At 38.6% G+C, this 22844-nt stretch overlaps 1 protein-coding gene across 9 annotated transcripts in view; it reads right to left on the bottom strand.

Moving 5' to 3' along the window:
* ERBIN (erbb2 interacting protein) overlaps nucleotides 1–22844 on the bottom strand; it is a 114449-nt gene that overhangs the window by 33214 nt on the left and 58391 nt on the right. For all 9 annotated transcript variants that reach the window (XM_062612328.1, XM_062612334.1, XM_062612332.1 and 6 more), the window contains 3 exons: nucleotides 12167–12245; nucleotides 11391–11480; nucleotides 4638–4694 (listed from right to left, as the gene is read on the bottom strand). In XM_062612328.1, the coding sequence (XP_062468312.1) occupies nucleotides 4638–4694; nucleotides 11391–11480; nucleotides 12167–12245 (226 nt within the window). The remainder of the gene's footprint in view (nucleotides 1–4637; nucleotides 4695–11390; nucleotides 11481–12166; nucleotides 12246–22844) is intronic.

Here is a 22844-nt window from a genome sequence, read left to right as displayed (position 1 = left end):
GGGGATTGATAAGGAATTAGATTTAAGAAAATACCAGTTACATCCAATCTTCCTGTATTCATATATACATGTTATTTTCATTAGCATTAAGTAGCGATGCTGTTCTGTAACTGGACTGGTATCAAAATAAGGCCAAATTTTCAGTGTTCAACCAAGCAAATACTAATGACCATGCTGACCGTTGACAGAGCACACTACATCTCATCTACAGATTATTTTACAAACACTAAAGACCACTAATGTAATATTTATGATATAGAGTAACTCGGTGAAGTTACTCTTTCTTGAGTCCTTCAGCTTTCCACCTAGAGTCACCCTAAGTCTTCCCAGCAGCCAAAAGCTGGTTAACTATGCGTTTTCCTCCCCAAAAAAACCACTGACTAATCATCAGCTGAAACAGAAAAGGCCACTGTTGAATCCCAGTAACCTTCACCAACTTTCTCCCTGCAGACTGCTGAGGCTCGATATGTTCTATTTTCACTTTAATGGTTTGGTAAAGATGCACTGTGTGTGTGTGTGTGTGTGTGTGTGAGAGAGAGAGACCAACAGACTCTAAGGTCCAACTTACCTTTTTTTCCATTCTCCTTCCTCCCGTACACAAATGAACTCTGAGGTCAAACTTTTTACACAGCTAACACAAGATTCACAGAATCTAAGCAATAACACTCCACTCCACCCTGCTGCCAAATTCCACTAGATACACAAATTCCTGTCCAATACAACACAAGATCTAGGTGTCCCCCTTCCTTCTCATTCTGCTAGTGCTACATTCTTTATAGTTCTAAACCAATCCAAAGTTGCCACTCTTGCCACTGTAATCTTCATTGTCTTACTAAAAATAAAATAAAATTAAAATATCATTACAGTTTTTTATTAAGGCTCCTGGTCTTACCATTAGGAACCAGAGGATATATCTGCAAATCTCTCTCAAGTATCTGCAAAATTAATGTTATTTAAACCTGTCAGTATAATAAAGTAACTTAATTGTTTGGGGCTGTTTTTTAACTTGGCAAAATGTCTGTAATCTAGCAAACACATCCACTCAACTGTAAAATATACACAAATGTTTTTACAAGACAATGACCTCAGTTATTTTCCTCCCTTTCCCCACTGCCTGCCTAATCTATAGCACTTACAGCTATTCTGTAACTAATACTTCTTTGGCTTTTCTGTATTGTTTCTAGAGCAACTACACCTTCAGACAAAATGCAAATAAAGCATCAATAATGTTAAGGTAACAGCAAAATTCCATGCTAAAGGAAGAGGAATACAGGACAGAAAACAAAGATCTACTGTATCACCGAGTTATACCTATTTCTATTTTTGCCACAGTGCTGTGTAATCCCTTCCATAAACTGAAAAATCTCTTTCATAATTCAAATTATTAAACCCATTGTCAAATCAGCCCAACACTAACGGATCAAGTAGTCTAAACTATGCCTTAGATTCTGATGTTGTATATTGTCAGCTTCAGTAAGGGTAACACTACAGCTTTCTTCAAGCAGCATACAGTTGAAAAGGAGTGTGTGATAGCAAGATTGGACCCTGAATCGTCGTTATTAAACTCTCAAATAACTTGCTTCTTTCTAAAAAGGTTACTCTTTTTATTGACAATTAGGCTACAGACGTAAGCTTAAAAAAAAAAAAAAAAGGGGGGGGGACGACAGGGGACACAACAAAACAAATACCACCTACAACCTTTTATTATATTTCTATTGAGCAATTTGCCCCCCAACTTACCTATCTGAGAAATACCTCTAAAATAGTCTCTGTAGGGTTTTTTTGCTTTCTTTTTAATAGAAATATTTTCATTGAGCTAGTTTGCATTATAATACTGCCAGTTTTGCAGTCTCTGGCTGTGGTTGAGCCTCAAGCAAATTGCTGCATTTGGCACAAAGCAAGGTTGATTTAGTGCGTTGGCATTAATTACCCATTCTGATTAACAGTCTTTCAAGTCCTTCACACTTTAGTGTTAAAAATTATGTGCATGTTTAATTCAGCAACAGAGCTAGCTGATTTTGTAGGAATTTATCCAAATACATTTTTCATTACAAATATGGAAGAATTTGCTGTTAAGTATGAAAATATTAAAAAGGTGAAAGTAACAGGGAAACAAGGAAAGATACTTGTATTCGACAGCAAAAATATTAGCATATACTGCTGTACCTTACTAGCTTCAAAATAACCCCCATCCTTTGGATTTTCTACACTGTTTAAAGCTGTATAGCATGCTCCTTTTAAAACATACACTCAATTTGTAAAAATGCGTCAGTAAAAATTTCGTGTCAGCTTCTGTTCTAACATAATAGTTAAGACCAAGCCATTGACCAACAGTTAGGATCAATAGTTGTTGAACAGGTCAACTGCTGCATACCTGTATTACCTCAAAAGGCACCTCTTTTGAGGTGCACTCTATGGACACCACAATGAATTTTTTCTCCCCAGTGTACATCATATATACACAACATGTGTTTCCAGTGTTTCAGCGTAGCAAAATGTGGTTAAATTAAAAAACAAGAAAAAAAAAAGTAGTCTCAATAGCTTTAATCTCTCTTAATTGAACCACAAGAGTATTAGAAGAGAATAATAAAGGTGGCAGCTCAGCATGTACTGTAGATCATTACAGAGGTGCTGCAAAGGACATATTTATGACAGCTGACAATTAGTTGTCCAGCAAGGATGAAACTCTGAAAACACTGAAGTCAACAAAATATTCACAGCAATTTCAACAGAAGTTGTTTAAATGGATTACAGCATTTGTTTAAATGTCTCTTATCACAACACGAAACCTCTGTAAACTACACTTTTTAAAATAGTGTGTATTATTCATGCTATTAATGTTAATTATGGCAATTAAGGTCAGATCTGTATTAGCTATAAGTTTTAATTATAGCTACTGTTCCTCATTTGGGAGTAACCTAATTTACAGAGCTACTACCCCAAATTACATGTTCTCTAATTTTTTTCAACTGCAAATTAGTAATAGCCAGAAAGAGAAAAGGAAGACAGAAAGTATTTCTATCACAGGAATGAGTAGAATGTTTCATACTTGCAATATTTAAATTCATACTTTCTGATGCTATACATTTCATTCCACATATGAGTTCTAGCATCTTTATACAGCAGACACCAATGTATCTAGGTACAGAAAAAGGAAATACCAATAGGATATACCCCTTTGTCATGTCTTGGGCATATAATTAGCTACAGTCACTAAGAAAACTGTTGCACTTGAAGGGCTGGCAATTCACACTTCAACCTACATGCAAGTCTCTGCTAGCATATGAGTTGGACAGAGTGAATATTCAATTGTTAGCTCCTCCTCTTCTCCATCAAAACATCTTACATTCACTGAAAGCAATACCTCTTTATACCAGTTTCTGTTGCCAGAAGAGGAAACCTTTTATAGAACACCACAACATGTTCAGGACTCTATAGCTAGTTATTCACATCCCATCTATGGGATCTCTGTTTCTCTTTTCATTGACCTTTTATACCTCTGTTCACCCACTCAAACCTCCAGGGTCCAAATTAGAAAATTCTGAGCACTGCTCTAGCTCATAGAAACAGCAGGAGCTGCATCATCAGCTTGTTTGATGAAATGAGTGAGAACTGCAAGCAGGCTTTAGAAAGATGTTAGATTTTAAGAGAGAAGTACAATTGAATTTACTTTTAAAACAAAAGCTGTAATAATTTTGAGAGCTACTTTACTATTACAGAAAACATGTCTGAGGAATATGCTGCCATTATGTTAAGCAAGCCTGCTGCATTGTAGAATAGGTACAGCATAACAAATTCCACGCAACACAATGAGTTGTTACTTTCTTCAGCCCTGGAGTATAAGAAGTGTACAAGTCATGTGAATCGCATTCCCTCAGTCATTCTGAACAAGCATCTCAACCACCAGACTTTGTTTAGAAATCTTAATCACCAATGCCTAAGTCTCAGAACCATCAGAACCATACCCAGATAGACATCTGGGTAGCCATACAATACTGTATGCAAGAAGCATCATGACATCTCAGTGACCATCATGAGGTGCTGACTTAAAGGCTCAAAAGGTGGAAGAGATATCCATAAAGCTGGACAGAGACAGAAAAAAATCTGAATAGACAGATTTCTTAATAGGCAGACTAATCAGTCTGAAGGGAGATACAATTTCAGGAATATGAAGGTTAAGTTCCTTGTGAGTACTTAGTCCACGTAATTCATAGAAACATAGAATAATAGAATAGTTAGGGTTGGAAAGGATCTTAAGATCATCTAGTTCCAACCCCCCTGCCATGGGCAGGGACACCTCACACTAAACCATATCACCCAAGGCGCTGCCCAACCTGGCCTGGAACACCGCCAGGGATGGAGCATTCACTACTTCCTTGCGAAGCCCATTCCAGTGCCTCACCTGTTACAGTAAAGAACTTCTTCCTTATATCCAATCTAAACTTCCCCTGTTTAAGTTTTAACCCATTATCCTTTGTCCTATCACTACAGTCCCTAATGAAGAGTCCCTCCCCAGCATCTGGAAGGCTTAGCTACACATTTTAGCTGTGATATACTTTTCAAAACGCTCTACAATATTAGTGTAACTACAGAAAAAAAACTCTGAAGAAGTTTAAATAAATGTCACCTATACTTACTTTGGCAATATTTTTAATTGGTTTTCTCTAAGTTCCAATATCTGGAGTTTAGTTAATCTGTAACAGAAAAGCACAACAAATTATCACAATATACTGTATTTTCTGACAAAAGCAATCTATGAACTTATTTATATTGCTGAGTTTCAAAAAAAAAAAAAAATCTATAATTTTCAAGTATTTTTTCTGTAAGAATACAAATAAGTTTTGTGCAAAAATCTACATGCTAAATTAAATACATTTATTCTTTGGGGTTTAGTTTTGGTAAGCAGCGAGCAAATAAGCTCTTTTCTCTATTTCAACACCAGTTTGAACACATTTGTTTTTCTTCATCCCAAAGATTTTAAAACACTTCATGGGATTCATTATGGCAATGTTATCATCATTAATACAGAAGTACACAGGAAGCAGAAGAAGAAAGGTAGGATCAGGCCAAGTTAAGATGCTGCATTTCTAATACTGGCAATGTACCAAACTATTTTGTATAAGAAACCTCATCAGAGGGATAACACAGTCTTCCACCTAATAAAAGCAACCTTTAAATTCATCTTTATCGGTTTCCTTCCATATTCTTTTTCCCATCATCTTCTTAATCCATTTTGGTATTTCTATTAGAAAGCAGTTTGACCTTTCTTTCAGTAAGTTCATAGTTGTAAGCTAAATAACCTCTAAATCCCAAACTCAACTGCTTGGCCAAGATAAGTTCAAAACAGTCTTCACATTCAAGCAATGTACCATTCCCAGTAGATTTTTTGCATCAGGACAGCAGTGACAAGATTATCTCTTTGTTAAATGAAATGCAGAATTTGAGTTTAGTTTAAATACAGACAGGATTATAAAGACAAGAGTTCTACATGTGACCAACTGACAGCCCTCATACAACACAAAATAGAGCATTAATCTTCTGAATCAAAAAGGAGCTTAGCAAAGAGACTGGTCTGTCCTGAAGGTGCCTAAATAGGTACATTTTAAGGACAAAAACCTTACTTTTGATTAAGTAGTAAGAACTATACTTAAAGTAAAAATGGAAAGCTGAAAACAGTATTTTTTTTTTCCTCCAGACATTTGCTCATTTTTGGATGAATTTGAAAGCAGCTATCTGCCGTGCCTAAGAATGTAATAGTCACCTTGAAACAGAGCAGAGGTCAGCATAGCCCACCATTGCAAGCAGTACTTGCCATCTGGTAGCAACTGCTGGAGGGGAACCCTCCTCCCCACCCCAGCTTCACAAAGAAAAACCAACACACTAACACGGCTGACAGAATACCATAATAAAAATCCACTTCATAGTAATATCATTGCTGTCAGTCTAGGACATACCTGGAAAGGATTTCCAAACCTTTTTACCCTACCTGCATCCTAAGGTACCAACCGCTGACAAAACAGAGCTAGTTTGTTTAAGCACTCTCAGATGAATGGTCATTTTGCACTTGGAATTCTGAACCCTAAAATAACCAAATGCTGCATTAAGCTTCAGTTGCTGTTTTGCTTTGATGACACGTGAAATAGCTGCGCAGTTTGTAGTTTTCCTTCATAACGTGTATGCAGTCAAATGGCTCAGCTTGCAGTGGAAGCAATCCTCCGCTCATACGCTGAGCTATATATATATATATATATATATATATGTATATATATATGCATACTCACACTTCGCTCACTTTAGACAGAACTCACTGTACTACACTTCTAACAAGCCAGTTCTGTGAACCTTAAGACTGCCTTTGCTGATAGAAGGGTTCATAGCTGTGTGACCTTGTTTCATGTTCCACTCTTTCTCCAGCTAACCCTAAGAAACCGAAGATACAGTAATGAATTCCCTACCTGTAGAGCTACTAGGGAAACATTTTTAATCTCTCCTGGCTGTGATATACAAGCTGTGTCTAAACTAGTAATTTTCTTGCAGTAATTGATGAGAAATATTGGACTGAAGCAGTTGTCACTTCTTTCATTATGACTGTAAGGGTTAATTCAATTTAATGTAACTATACACATCAATTATTCAGCCTAGCTGGTTTAAATTGCTGGTGTAAATATCCATGCGAAGTATCTGAACTGCGGTAATGGAACTGAAAAACTGGGGCTTAATTTGAAAAGAAATACAGAGGGAGAACTAGTTCACCTACACTAAAGAAAAGGGAGAAGTCATAGTGGCAGAATATATATTTCCTGTGCCATTCTATCATAAAGATTTGTCATAGTCATACCGAAATATTTCATTTCTCAACTTGAAAAGCCCATTACCACAGAAATATTTACACATCACCTAAACACAAAGCTGTAACAGAGTATTCAATTTTAAGTATACCTGGTGTAACAGTCTCAAAATTATTAGTGCAGTATGGTTATTTAATGTAACCAACTTAGCCTGCTTTTAAAATATAGCTCAACTTTTAAATAAAATAAAATCTCTACATAAATGTCTTGCCAGGATAGGATCGATATTCTTGCTAAAATTGGATATTTTAATTATACGATCTGTAAAATATGTGAAAGAAATATATAGCAGGTGTACTTGGAAACTTGCTGTTCAACAGCAGTCATAACTTGGAAAGTAAAAAATATTTCAGAAATGTTCTTTATTTTTTATTTCATTTGCAGTTTTGATAAAGCAGAACTCTAATTTTTTTTTTTTTAAGTAAAGGCAAGAGGACTCATGCATGTATCCTATAGCAGGTTGCACTTGCAAAGGTTTCAGCAAAATTGCACACATCTAAATCAAATCCCCAATTTAATTATTACTGTACATTTATGTAAAAAATTATCCCAGAGTAAACATATCTAAACATATCTGCTACTGCAAATACCTCTGGGAAATTATTAAGAAATACGATTAAAAGGAAATTCATTGCAACACCATAGTAAAAAGACTCTGGAAGCAACACCCCCTTACAGACAACACTCTCAAGAGTTTTTAGAATGGCATTGAAGATAAAATCCTTGCTTATCTTAAACATCCAACAGTAAATGTTCCAATTCCAAAGCCCTGTCTTAAAATTAGCATGCAGTGAGCTTCAAGTTTAGAATACTCTGCTTCTATATTTGTATAGTTAAATTTAAATATACACGATGCATTTAGACACAACAGATTTGGTTTTCTTAGGTAAGCATAAGCAACTCTCATTCCTGTGCACTCCTGGCATAAAGGCTAACTCTGGGAGCTGTGCCAATATTAATGCATTCAAATTAGAATTTGGGATTGGAAGAAAAAAACCCCACTTTATCAGAATTCCAAAGGAACTGGCACATTTAATCAAAAGCCTGGTGATTTTTAATAAGTTTAACAAGCTGGACTGGTACAACATAACTGAGGGACAGCAAGTATGTAGTGCTCATAAAGAAGGGGAAAAAAGATTGGATAATCTTGACCTCAATAGTATGCAAAGCTTTAGCACAAATTTTGGAGGCCAGAATAAAGCACAGAGGCAAATACAATAAAATGCTGCATGGATACTCTAAAAGCAGTTTGCATTACGCAAAGCTTTTCCAAAGCACCAGCCTGAATACCCGTGACAGAGACCCATTCTGTTACTATTCCGTTCAATGTATTTTAGCAGCAGTCCTAAAGGATAGGAAAAACATTTAAGTTGGCTGATGCCACACAAGGCAGTCACAGACAGTACAATTAATTATTAGAACACCGTAGGGTAAAAAAAAAAAACAAAACCAAAACAGTACAACTTTAAGGACTGAAAAAAAATAGAAAAGGGACAAGATGCCATAGCATCAAGTCAAGTACTCATGATTTCCTTGCAGAGACATAAGCCATTTCTAACTGAGCTGTCCAAGGCATTAGTCAATCATGTGAGAAATGATACTAGGCAGCTACAAAAAGGGCTAGTGGAACACTGCAGCATAACCACAGACATTTCCAAGAGAAACAAGAAGATAATCATGACACTGTACAAGCCATGAAGAGAACTCAGTTCGAACTCTAAATATAGCTATATATGTCATCATCCTCTATCAAAAAGAAGATGATGGATTCAAACTGAAACTCATTCCAAGATGTATTAATAAAACCAGGCACAAAGGAAAACTTAACATACTAGAGAGAAATAATTCTGTTTAGCCTAACAAACTAAAAGCGGGATACGAGAACACTGTAAAACAGCAGGTGAGAGAATGGGCAACAACACTCATGAGAGATGACAGCAATTAAACTATGGAACAAATTAATATCAGCAGTCAGAGAGAAACTGATCTGGGAAACCAGGTTCTAACCTGAACTGCTGGAAGAGACACCCTGACACATGGGGCATAATAACCTTTCTAGCTTTAATATGACATTGGCTGAGTTTTTAAGATGCATTTTGCCAGTAAGAGCAGGCAACGGTACTCAGTTGATCATGTGTTCCCATGTAATGAAAAGTAATAGCTGCAAGGCCATACAAAAACCACTAATGCGCCAAACTGGAAGAAAAGCTGAAGGCTTGTCCTTTATATATGGAAATAACCAACAATCCTCTATATATACCAAAAGCTTCTACCAGAGCTGTTTGGTTTGTTTTTTAAAAATGTATTCCCACATTTTGAAGTACAAGTTAAAAGACCATTTGCACTAGCAAGTGTTTATGCCTACTTGTAAAGTTGTGTGGTGTCAGAGCAGTCTGATCGCTTACAGAAGTACTCAATGTCAAAGGGGTCTGAACCTTACTTTGAAATTACATTTTACCAATTCATGGTTTTCTAATTTATTTGATCTAAATAGTATCTTGCTATAGAATAGTATTTATTCTGTGTTACACCATTATTAGCAGGTAAACGTCTATAAATACTTTGAATTCATTCAAAAACAGCTGATGAGAAAGTTTTTATTTCAGTTTCAAGCTAGGATGCTGCAAGTCACTATTTCTTTTTTAAAAAAAACAACAACTGAATTCTTCATAGTTACTAGGAGAAGCACTACACTGGAGAACTGGCATTCAAGTTGCCTTCAGTAGCTGATTTATTCTTAAGCTGTTAGTAATTAATGACCTCACCATTTCCCTAACCAGGGACAGAGAAAAAACTCTAATGAGGCTCCTTAAAATTATGTGAAATATTTACTACTGATAAGACCAACTGTGTCAACCTGAACTCTTCAATTGCATACCTGTTTTTTACCAAGTAAATCTTGTCATTTGGTTAGACTGAAAAACAGAATGGAAAAATGTATAGGCAATCATTAAAATGCCAACAAGTAAGAACTATGCATCTCCCAGATATTTCTTCTTCAACCTTAATGAAGGCTTGTGAAATGCAAACTTTGTGTACTAGAAACAAGCACAGTAATTAATTCTCCTGCATCATAAGCAGCTTTTTTGTTAGCTGAACATGTACTCAACCTGGTGCTTTTAATAGTTCACCAGGGAAAGACCAGGAACTGGGCAGAAAAGAACAGGCCAGCAATTCCATCACAACTGACTAATAAACTAATGGTCACTAATGGACTGGACCTGTGTTCATCCTTCATTGTACATCTGATCTGCCAAATTTCTGCAGCACTACACTTGGGGCCTTTTCTAATTTCTTGTAAACTGTGTTGACCAAACTATATGGAGAAGATATGGACCTGTTGGGGAGGGTCCAGAGGAGGCCACAAAATTTATAAGAGGAATGGAACATCTTTTCTATGTGGAAAGGCTGAGAGAGTTGGGGTTGTTCAGCCTGGAGAAGAGAAGGCTCAAGGGAGACCATATTGTGGCTATAGGAGCCTATAAGACAGGAAGAGATGTTTTAGCAGGGCCTGTTGCAATAGGATGACAGGTGATGGTTTTAAACTAAAAGAGGGGAGATTCAGGCTGGACATGAGAAAGAAATTTTTACAATGAGGGTGGTAAATTAGTGGCACAGGTTGCCCAGAGAGGTGGTAGATGCACCATCCCTGGAGACATTCAGGGCCAGACTGGATGTAGTTCTGGGCAACCTGATCTAGTTGAAGACATGCCTACTCATTGCAGGAGTGTTGGACTACATGACCTTTGAAGGTCCCTTCCAAAACAAATTATTCCATTATTCTATGAACTATAACACTAAAGATTAAGGCAACTGCTTTCATGCAGCTATGCCTGGTTATCTAATAGGCATTTTTCCTGAAAAATGAATTTAGGAAAAGAGAGTATAAAGTAAGAGCGAAGAGAGTGAGGGGGGGGGGGGAAGCAGAAATAGCTAAATCAGTATGATAAGAACTGGATTAATTATGCATATCTAGGAGTCTTCGTTTTAACAGTATTACCCTTCCACTTCAGCTCCCAAGATTTATTCCATTTTAAAGATGTAGGGGTTTGGTATTTGTCTTGTGTTTAAGCTATTACACGTAATAATTTTGCTTAGTCATCACACCATAAACATGCTAAGTCTTTCAGGAAGCTTCCTGACAACAAGGCACCTGAGAATTATAGATGTGTATAAAGAATCTGGGCACCTAGGAGGGGACAAGTAGAATCACAGATGTCATTATTTGCTTCACTATGATTACTAAATGATAAACAAATCATACTCCAGAAATACTAGTCTCCCATACATACCAGACTTGTGCTGTAAAAGAAGGAAGTGTGTAAATGAGTTTTATTTCTTGCTTCTTCATAAGCTTTCTGACTGTCCTTTAAAAGACCAATTAAAAAATGGTAATAAAATTTTTTTCTGTAACTAAAAAAATGGATTGGTAACGTACACTTCTTCCCCTCCTCCAGTTTACACTTTGCTGGAGAAGCAGCAGAAACTGCTCTGTATAAATTTAAAACTAAATATAGATTCTAAGTTTTAAATTCAACTTACCTGCCAAAATTGGCTGGCAAAAACTCAAGAAAAGCATCATTCAGATACAGCTGTGTTAGGTTTAGCAGTTGGGAAAATCCGTCTGGAAGTCTATATAGAAATAATGTAGTGGGTTTGTTTCAATTATGTTTAGGGCATTAAATCATATTTTCTCAAACAATAATACAGTATTAAGTCCTGCATGCTGATAACATCAAAATTTAGGTAATACCAGAATTTCTACAAAATTGCACTAGACAATACTTGCTTTCTGCCAGGTTAGTCTCAAAATTCTTCATAAGTACTAAGTATCCACAGGTAATAAATTCTACAGACAACAAATGTAGCCTTCCTATTTGTGGTCTCCTGATACCTAATGTGGAGGAGGCACTCACTAAAGGCAGTAACATAATTAAAACCTACACAATGTATTTTTTCCCCAGAAGAGTTACACTGCACAAATCTACCCATATAAGCTAAGTTTGAAACACAGTTGTACAGGCTTTAGAGGAAAGTTATTCCTATTAAGAAAACTCTTCATATTTCTCTACGTTCACAGAAAATTGATAGACTTAAAAAAGCTGAGAAAGAAACATGGTATTGCCCACATAGCCTATTAACTTGGGCAAAATACTTCAATGACATAGCTATACTGTGTCTCAGTGCAATAAGCTTAATGAACCTCATTGCACTGTGACTCTGCTGCTTGCATCCAAGGGTGAGTGCATGTCTGGGGCAAGTCTGAGACTCAGCAGTGTTTGCACAAAATATAAAACATCAAAAAATTACAAACTTACTTCGAAATTGGATTTACACTGGCCTCAACAACTGTCAAAACTTTACAGTTCTTTATATTTTCTGGAAACTCCTGTATGCCTGCAAAACACAGAAAGAAGGAAACAGTCTTAAATTATTAGACTCCATCACAGGCACAAAAATTATGTACATAAAAACACTAACCATAAAAACTTTGTTTTAGCAAACAGTGAACTGGTCCTTTGGTATTTCACTTCAGACACAATTTTCATTAAAGAAGTACTCTTATGCAGTATCAATTCTTTCACTATTCTATTCCTAAAGCATTTCATAGTGCAGCTTAGCAGACAACATATCAAGCAACATTATAGAGACACTGTACACTAACAATTTCCACTGCTCGTTACCAAATATTAAAGTCTTTGTAATGTACCTAGGATCAGGCCCTCAGTACTAATAGTATTTAAGAGGCGAGGGAGGGAGAGAGGCAGTTGAGGGGTAAAGGCATTAATTTATATGGTAAAACAAGGTTTCCAACAGGATCTGTTTGTCAAATGCACGGCTTGTATGATATCCAGGTGAAATGGTAAGGCTTCAAAACTTGAAGTATGTTTACAGCATTCACAGTTCTGAAGAAATATCCCAAAATGTGAAATATGCTTGCTGTTAGCTTCAGATTATTTGTAGAAAAGGACAAAAATGCTGCAGAAACACTTATGTTTGAAAATCAAAAAAATAAGTAACCACGTCTTTTTCCAAGTTTATCTCCAGAAACGCCAGAGTGAATTTGCAGTCCATGTATCTGCCAAAGTTGTGTTTGTCAGAACTGACAAAACAGCCCTTGAAAACAGGAAAGAGGTATCCACCATGTCAGTAGGGTATCAGTACTGAATCACTCTACTGCCCAAGACTTTCACCTCAATCTTTACTATACCATAAGAATAACTAAAACCACGGTTATCACACCTGAAGTTGCTTTTGCAGTGTGTCACTACATTGTTCTTACACTCTGGGACAGGTGTGTTTATTTTATATAAACTTGTCCTAAGTACAGCAACAATTCATACAGCAGTATTTCCATTTGGATTAAGAATACACTATTTTTTTCCAAGAAAAAAACTGCTATGCCAGTAAAATACAGTTTAAAAAAACTTGGGTTTGCCTTTCAAAGAGTGCATTTAACTGTGTCCACTTCTAGGGTGCTTCATTAAGTGTGTAGAGAGGCCAGCCTGAACTCGGGGAATGAAACTACTAAGGAGGAACTGTACTCTGTGGATGTTTGCTTTTATGCTAGTGACAGTGAGACATTTCGTGCTGCTCCAAGTGCTATTAACTTTCTTACAGTTCAGCTGCAGAGAGAAAGATAATAGCAGTGTGTCTTCTCATTCAGAATAGCAGGTGGGACTTGGTTTTATCTCTCCATGTATACGTTCTGAGAATACCGAAGCAGAGAAAATGTGGCAAAACATAACTGCTAAATAGTATTTTTACTTACATAAGAAATGACACAATTTCTGATACTAGTCTTGAGTCTGCTTCTTTCTATGTGCAGTAACAAGACTGACTTGGAACATTAGGACTTAAGATTTGGCAATACCGCCTAACAAGAAAAGTAGTCATAAAACACATACTTTCAAACTACGTCAATTGGTGATGTCGAGTAGCAGAGTCACCATGCTAACATTTCCATAAATCCAATGCACGCAAAAACATCATTTCTGTCAAAGCAGATTTTAAGGTCTTTCTTGACAGGAACTTTTTTTCCATACTAAATGGTTGAAACTATTGTTTTTGACTCATATCAGGTATTGTACTGAGAAGTGAGTCTGTGGGTGAGAATTAAGGGGTGGGCTGGCAGGGGTGATACTGTTGTGGGTGTCTGTTACAGGCCACCAGATCAAGGTGAGGAAGTTGACGAGGACTTCTACAGGCAGCTGAGAGTGGCCTCACAATCACAGGCTGTGGTTGTTGTGGGGGATTTTAACTTCCCTGATGTAGAAGGACTACTCAGCAACCCAGCCACGGTCCAGGAGGTTCCTCCAGTGTATGGATGATAACTTCCTCATGCAAATGGTGGATGAGCCAACCAGGACAGGAGCACTGCTGGATCTCATCCTCACTAACAAGGAGGGTCTGGTCGAAGCAGTAAAGGTTGAGGGTTGCCTTGGTTGCAGCGACCACGAGATGGTGGAGTTCAGGATCTTGTGTGGTAGGACCAGTAGAATAGCAAGTAGAATTGCAACCCTGGACTTTAGCAGGGCAAATTTTGGCCTTTTCAAGCAATTGCTGGGGGAAATGCCATGGGCAAGGCTGCTTGAAGGTAAAGGGACCCAAGATAGTTGGTTGGCATTCAAGGACTGCTTTTTCCGAGCTCAAGATCAGAGCATCCCGACACGTAGGAAGTCAAGGAAGAGGGCCAGGAGACCTGCGTGACTAAATAGGGAATTGCTGGGTATACTCAAGTGGAAGAGGAGAGTTTACAGGTCATGGAAGGAGGGGCTGGCCACTTGGGAGGAATATAAGGCTGCTGCTAGAGGATGTAGGAAGGCAGCTAGGATGACTAAGGCCTCCTTAGAATTAAACCTGGCGAGAGGGGTCAAGGACAGCAGAAAGAGCTTTTTCAAATACATGGCAGATAAAACTAACACCAGAGGCAATGTAGGCCCACTGATGAACGGGATGGGTGCCCTGGTGACAGAAGATACAGAGATGGCAGAGTTACTGAATGCCTTCTTTGTCTCTGTCTACTCTGCTGCAGGCAGTCCTGAAGAGCCCTGTACCCCTGAGACCATAGATGAAGTCAGGTCAACGAAGCGGTTTGCCTTAGTCGATGAGGAATGGGTTAGAGACCAGTTGAGCAATCTGGACATCCATAAATCCATGGGTCCAGATGGGATGCACCCGCGGGTGCTGAGGGAACTGGCAGAAGTCATTGTTAGACCACTCTCCATCATCTTTACCAAGTCTTGGGAAATGGGAGAGATGCCTGAGGACTGGAGGAAAGCAAATGTCACTCCAGTCTTCAAAAAGGGCAAGAAGGAGGACCCGGGTAACTATAGACCGGTCAGCCTCACCTCCATCCCTGGGAAAGTGATGGAACACCTTATCCTTGGTGCCATCTTAAGGCATATCAAGGATAAGAGGGTTATGAGGGGCAGTCAACATGGCTTCACCAAGGGGAAATCATGCCTGACCAATCTCTTAGCCTTTTATGAGGAAATAACACGGTGGATGGATGATGGCAGAGCGGTGGATGTGGTCTACCTTGACTTCAGCAAAGCATTTGACACCGTCTCCCACAGCATCCTCACGGCTAAATTGAGGAAGTGTGGTCTGGATGATCAGGTAGTGAGGTGGACTGTGAACTGGCTGAAGGAGAGAAGCCAGAGAGTTGTAGTCTATGGGGCGGAGTCTAGTTGGAGGCCTGTAACTAGTGGAGTGCCTCAAGGGTCAGTACTGGGACCGGTATTATTTAATATATTCATCAACGATTTAGATGAGGGAATTGAGTGTACTATCAGCAAGTTTGCTGATGACACTAAGCTGGGAGGAGTGGCTGACACGCCAGAAGGCTGTGCTGCCATCCAGCGAGACCTGGACAGGCTGGAGAGTTGGGCAGGGAATAACTTGATGAAATATAACAAGGGAAAGTGTAGAGTCCTGCATCTGGGCAGGAACAACCCCAGGTTCCAGTATAGGTTGGGGAATGACCTGTTAGAGAGCAGTGTAGGGGAGAGGGTCCTGGGGGTCCTAGTGGACGACAGGATGACCATGAGCCAACACTGTGCCCTTGCGGCCAAGAAGGCCAATGGCATCCTGGGGTGTATTAGAAGGGGGGTGGTTAGTAGGTCGAGAGAGGTCCTCCTTCCCCTCTACTCTGCCCTGGTGAGACCCCATCTGGAATATTGTGTCCAGTTCTGGGCCCCTCAGTTCAAGAAGGACAGGGAGCTGCTGGAGAGAGTCCAGCGCAGGGCAACTAAGATGATTAAGGGAGTGGAGCACCTCCCTTATGAGGAAAGACTGAGGGAGCTGGGTCTCTATAGTTTGGAGGAGACTGAGGGGTGACCTTATTAGTGTATATAAATATATAAAGGGGGAGTGTCACGAGGATAGAGCCAGGCTCTACTCAGATAGGACAACGGGTAATGGGTACAAACTGGAACACAAGAGGTTCCACTTAAACTTGAGAAGAAACTTCTTCTCAGTGAGGGTGATGGAAGACTGGAACAGGCTGCCCAGGGAGGTTGTGGAGTCTCCTTCCCTGGAGACATTCAAAACCCACCTGGACACATTCTTGTGTAACCTTATCTAGGTGTTCCTGCTCTGGCAGGAGGATTGGACTAGATGATCTTTTGAGGTCCCTTCCAATCTCTAGCATACTGTGATACTGTGAAAAGCAAGAAAAGCACAGTAAGCCACACAGTTAATCCAGGTGTTTAAATACCTCTAAGTATCACGGAGCCTTTTGGGAAACAGATTGTTGAACTTGAGAACAATAAAATATAGAAGCAGAGGGGACCAGCAGGAATTGAATCATCGACTATAATATAGGTGAAGATTTCTGACACTTCTGGTTTACTCCCACACCTGTTCATGTAAATACACGTGTGTTACTAAATATGGTTGCCCATCCCTGGCCACATTCAAGGCCAGGCTGGATGAGGCTTGGTGTAACCTGGTCTAGTGGAAGGTGTCCCTGCCCATGGCAGGGGAGCTGGGAATAGATGATCTTTGAGGTGCCTTCCAACCCAAACCATTCTATGATTCTATGATGTATACAGCTTCAGCCATGTGAGGTTTACTGGCACTGTAAGTGGAGTTGAAGCAGAAAATGACAATAGGGAATCCTGATTTAACTCACTACATCATAATACTTTGATGTAATGAAGCTTCATTTCTGGAAAGCAGCAATGATATTTTCAACTCCAAGGACAGGTTTAAAAAAAAGATTAGAAAATCACCACAGAAAGACTAGAAACGTACATTACCAATTGTTGTCATATAATCTTTGCATTTAGAGAAACATTTCCAATACATTTAAATATTGGAAGCAAAGTTGTGTTTCAGACTCACCCTGTGCCATTAGTTTCACTGTTTGAATTACACTGAGAGATTCTCTAAGCTTAGTTTTTAAGGTGAAACTGCTGGCCCTGGCTTGGTCCTTGGATGAAAGATTTCATGGTGAGACACTGGCACAGGTTGCCCGGAGAAGTTGTGGCTGCCCCATCCCTTCAAATGTCAAAGGCCCGGCTGGGTGAGGTTTGGAGCAACCTGGTCTAGTGGAAGATGTCCCTGCCCGTGGCATGGGGGGGGGTCGAACTAGATAGTTTCTAAGGTCCCTTCCAACCCATTTTATGATTTTATGATTATATGTTAAACCTCATGTTTTTATTATTAGTTTCCACTGCCTGTGTCAAGAATTCATTGAAACACAGAAGACTAAAATCTGTCTTAACTACCTAGAAAACAAAACACAGAACATCTGATAGAGAGGAAAATGTCAATGTAAACTTACTCTCAAAGGAACAGCCAAGTAAAATATTAGCTATCCAAATACAGACATGTTAAATCAATATGCTTTTGTACATAATCGGAGGACTCTACAGTAGTCTCCTGTTTGACTATGCCTTGGGCAAGAGGCAGCAACAGTTTTAACAACAAATTAACAACAGAAATTCAACTGATATGTCAAAGCTAACAGTGAAGGAGCCTCTGAATTTAATTTTGCTGCTGCTTAGAGACAGGATTGTTATGGTATACACCATCTTTACAAACCTCACTCAGTACTTTAGTATGGGTAAATGTCAGCCATCATTCAAAAGAGCAGTAAATTGGGAATGACAGTACGAAATAAACCTAATGTTTGTAGCACACATTGAGAAGATAGGAAAAAAAACACAACAGGGGACTGCTGCTCTCTATCACATGATAGGAAGCTGCATTTATTGCCTGACTATACAACAACCCCAGACATTCACTTTCCCCCAGCCATTTTCTTCCTGCTTGCTAAAAACATGCAGTTACTGTTGGATTAGTATTCTTTCAGTTCTCCCACTAAGAAATCAAATTTTAAAAGCAAGTACAAAGGAAGAGCATGTAAGAAGGGTGAGAGACACTGGAAAAAGATCTGAGAGGACAAATGGCTGTAACAAGCACTTCGTAAGAGAACCTGTTCCTTGTTTCTCTGCTTTCCACCTATCCTTAAGTGTCCTGAATCTTCTTGCCCATTAAGGAAGGTCAGCATATCTCAAGGGTCTCTGTGACCACATCTTTCTGCTCTCCTTTTCTAACACTGTGAGAATTCATCAATTTGATAGCCACTCCCACCCTCCATGTGCATCTGATCAAAGGAGCACTGCAAATTGAGATCCACATTACTTTCTAAATCTCATTTTTCTTTCTTTATATACTGATACTTAAGGATTATAGAAGGCAGTGCAACAGATTACTTAGGAGTTATCTAGTCTGTTGCAGCCTTACCCACTTTACTTGAAAAGCCTCATATGGACAATTCCTCATCCTGCTGTTGTTTCTTGCTCTACATGATAACAGCCATCACTCCCAACTGACTTCAGTGCTGTAACTTATTTACAGATCACACTTACCATTTTCAAAAAAAAAAACAAACAAACAAAACCCAACAAACCCAAACAACAAAACAACCAAACCATCCCACTTATGGACTATGACCATTTACAGAGCACAGGAGAAAACACAATTTGCTGGTAATCTTTAATTATAACTATCAGATTCAAACTGAATTGAAAGCAAAGCTCCTTCTGTAGTACAGCTTCCCACCAAAGTGTGCTTTACATAACAGCTTTTAGTATTTACTCCCCTGTTTCTTCCTCCCTGTTTTTGCAAATTTCAGGCATTTTTAAATTCACTGGCTGGTTTCTACCAAAAACAACACTTGGAAAAAAAAAAAGAGGGGCACAGGGGGGAAGAGAGAGATGGGACTGTAATACTTAACAGTATTATAGAATTTAGCAGTAAGGTAAGGAAGAAGAACCTGAAATTCCTGTTGGACTAAGCCGAAAGCAGAAGGCATTCATCATTCAGAACTCTACTTGGCAAAAGCTTGCCAGCTAATGAGCCTAACCAGGAAAGTGGTGTCTAATCATGACCCCAGACCAGCTGTTGACGTGCCCAAATGGCACAAGGAAAAGGTCATATATAAAAGGTCATATCGGGATTTCTGGTCAATGGCCACAGATCTGAAGGTAATCAACCTCAGTTCTGGATCACATAACATGGCTGAAATATGGAATTTCCCCTGATCTTTAACTCCCTGGAGAGCAATGACTGTTTTGGCACAGCTCATCAGAGCAGATGTGCACAAATGCCTCTCTGTTTAGACTGGATTAAGGCAATTGTAACGATAATCAAGGTCCCACTCACCATCTGGAGTTACACTCATCTCCTCCCCTGCATAGCACAACCTTTCCTATTACCTGGGTCAGCATAACTTGCAGACCAGGATGACACTTTATCTCCATCAGATATGTTTTTTTTTAATTCAGAAATGCTGCCAATTCTGGATTTACAGAAAACTGTGCAAGTTACATCAACTTTTGGCAGAATCCTTCATTGCAATGGACCTCCAGAGCTGACACCCCTATATGCTACTGTTTCAGCCCTACTCCATATGAGGGTTTGCTCTGCTGTTCATAATCAAGTTCCACCTCTTCTTATACATAATCACAAAACGTTTTAGAGAGGCTTGCAAAAGGAAAAAAAAAAAACAGGGAAAAAAAAAGGTTTAAAAACATCAAAAAAAAGAAAAGGTTATGGTTTAATTCCTAAAAAGCACAGAGAAGGAAAATCATTAACGAATACAAGACCTACAGAAGCCATATGGATGATGTTGCCAAGTGAGAGTTTACAGCTAGATCTCTCAATTTATGGGGAATGTGCCAAAAGAAAAAAAGTTCTCACCAGACACATCAAAAAGCCTTCTTGATGCAAAATAAATGAAACTACAGTCCACTGTGTACCAGTCCCACTCTGCACCATTACAAATACAGAGGACAGAGGCAAACATGTAGGCTTGGTTTGCATGAGCCTGAAAGTGACCTCAATTACATATATCCTTCCCTCAGCTAATCTGTTAATTCTGATCTCAACTTCTGGGCAAGCAGCTATTAGGACCTGCCGAAAAGCAGCTTAACTGTTAAAAGAGCAGCTTTTGTTTGTTCTTCCACTCAGGCCTCTACTACAACTGTCCTTCCAACCAATACTATTGCCAACATGGCAATCAAAATATTTTCAGAATTCAAAAATATAGGCCACAACAGTCCGAAATATTATGTAAAATGTTTGCACAATGCAAATTTTTAAACTGAAAGTTTAAAGTATCAGTCGCAGTTTGTATTCTTATACATCCATATAATTTGCTTCAATCTGGGATTTATGCATACCTTGTGAATTAAGAGCAGCCCTTTTCATTATTCAAAGTAAGCAGTGTGTTAGAACCCAATCAATATAAGTCAGCACAGTGCTGACCCATCCACCCTTCCTTTTGACCATTTCTCTTTCCAAAATTCTTAGAGGGTCCCTTGCTGTAGCTGATTTCAGATAAACCAAGAGCTCAGGTTTCTATGAGGTGCCTGTCTAGGCTGTAGGGCAGCAGTAACACCTTCCTGCTCAGATCTGGAGTTGCAAGGTTGACCTCCATGGCCACAACGTGGTACTCAGTACTCTAGTTGCTGCCAAGCAGCTTAGGAGTCTCTGACTTATTTAGTGAAAGCCTTGCCTAGAAAAAAAAAAAAAAAATCTATTCTTTCAAAAGAAAGGAGCAACTGTTGCAAATAAACTCTGTTCTGCAAATAGATATCCCAAAGCTTTTTGAAAGCTGCTATATGTCAGTTGTTCCCCTTCAACTCTCAGTGTCAGAATTGTAAAATTCCTTGCAACTTTGTTTTCCTTGTACATGAGCATTACAGAAGCCTGGCTTTCTGACTGTCTCTTACTAAAGGCAAAAACATATAAGCTTAGATACCTATGGAAGAAACCTACCTTTCTCAAGAAGTAAAACTGAAAAAAATAAATGTCATCAATTTAACCTACCACCATTAAACTTGTTACTAATTTAATAAAACACTGATTTGAAAATTCAATATAACTTTTCATTCTCTACTCTCTCCTCTTTGTTTATGCGCAGAAGTTTCCTTCCTGGAAAAACTTCTACTTTTTTCAAAATTCTGAAAATAATCTCCACTGGGTTTCTTGATTTTTTTTCCTTGAAGTGATTTTGCTTGACAAGTACCTGCTTACAGCTTAGTAAGAAGATTCACCTCTCCATCTCCACTTTACAAATCCTTTTCTCCAATTCTACATGCTCTTAAAAGTTTTGAGCTTCCCCTTCCCATTTGTCTTTCCTTTAATGAGGGACACTTGCAGGATTGTAAACTATGATGAGTACTCTGGGAGTGCTCCTTTCTTAGGTTTACACAATGAAAAATGGAGGACTGCTTGGAAGGGTTTTGGAAAGCAATACAGATAACTTTTGTAGAGCCTATGCAATGATTAATGCCAAATGTCAGCCAAGCTACAAACCTGACCAGAACAAGTTAAACAGTGTTTTCATTTAAAAAAAAACAAAACAAAACAAAACAAAACCCCAAACACACAAACATCACTCAAAAAAAACCCAAAACAACCCAACAAAACCCACACCCCCAAACCCAATAACGAACCAAAAAAAAACCACAAAACCCCAGGGAACACTTCCATAGGGAGATTTTTAAGCTTTTCTAGAGTTTCAAAGAAAAATGTAATCTTTGTTGTTGTGAAAACTGTAATAATGTAATGAGATTTACAATAAAACACCATATTGACAGTATATTTGATGCTTATTTTGTTAACGAAGTGAGTACTTAATGACATACTTCTATGTATAGTAAAATATATATTCACAATTAAGACAAAAGGATCTTTTGCATAAATGTCCACATGTGGAAAAAGCAGCAGCACTAACATGCAAACTGCCTTTTTATAGTTTTGACCCCATTACATGACTGCAGCAAGTTTAGTATTTCTAAATTTTTTGGTTTGAGACCAATTCTGAATTTCAAAATTTTAAGTTTTTAATCTGAAAGCTAAAAAAAATCATTCCAACTCTGTGAGATTCAAGCTGTAACGAATCCTGGTTTATACTGTATGTTAGCCTCCTAATCCTCCTAATGGATAATGCCTCCTCATCACTTTCACCAAAAACAGTAACTTGCACTGCTAAATAATCAGAGCTGATTCAGAGAGAGAAAACAAGATGACAGTGGGGGGGGGGGGTGGATTTTGGTTTATATTCCTTTTAAACACATGGACTGGCACAGCTAGGATACATTTGGAAACCCACAAGAGTCTTCCAAGCATTCATCCTCAAACCATTTTTAAGACCTTCCACTTTTTAGAACAAGGTAACTCTAGGCCTGCTCTAATTACATTCCTGACACAATGTAGAAGAAGGAGTGTGAGTAGCAAGACAGGTTCCTAAATGCTTTTTCCCTGGAAATGAACAAACAAAAAACCAAAAAGATATCCAGTAATGCTGTGCTTGTTGAAGACATACCTAACACACTAATTTACCTAAACAGGGTAGGGTAAAATTGCAAAATGTGGAACACTAGGAAGGTTGTGGGCAGCAGTTTTGTTCTTAATGCTGTCTTGGAGAATTTCCAAGGTTCATGTGGTTTTCAGCTATGGCTAATTCATGGCTCG

This window comes from Pezoporus occidentalis, unplaced genomic scaffold (genome assembly GCF_034315485.1).
Source record: "Pezoporus occidentalis ecotype Australia unplaced genomic scaffold, CSIRO_AGI_Poc_V1 ctg16, whole genome shotgun sequence".
NCBI classification, from domain to species: domain Eukaryota; kingdom Metazoa; phylum Chordata; class Aves; order Psittaciformes; family Psittacidae; genus Pezoporus; species Pezoporus occidentalis.
This window is presented reverse-complemented; position numbering and strand designations above follow the sequence as displayed.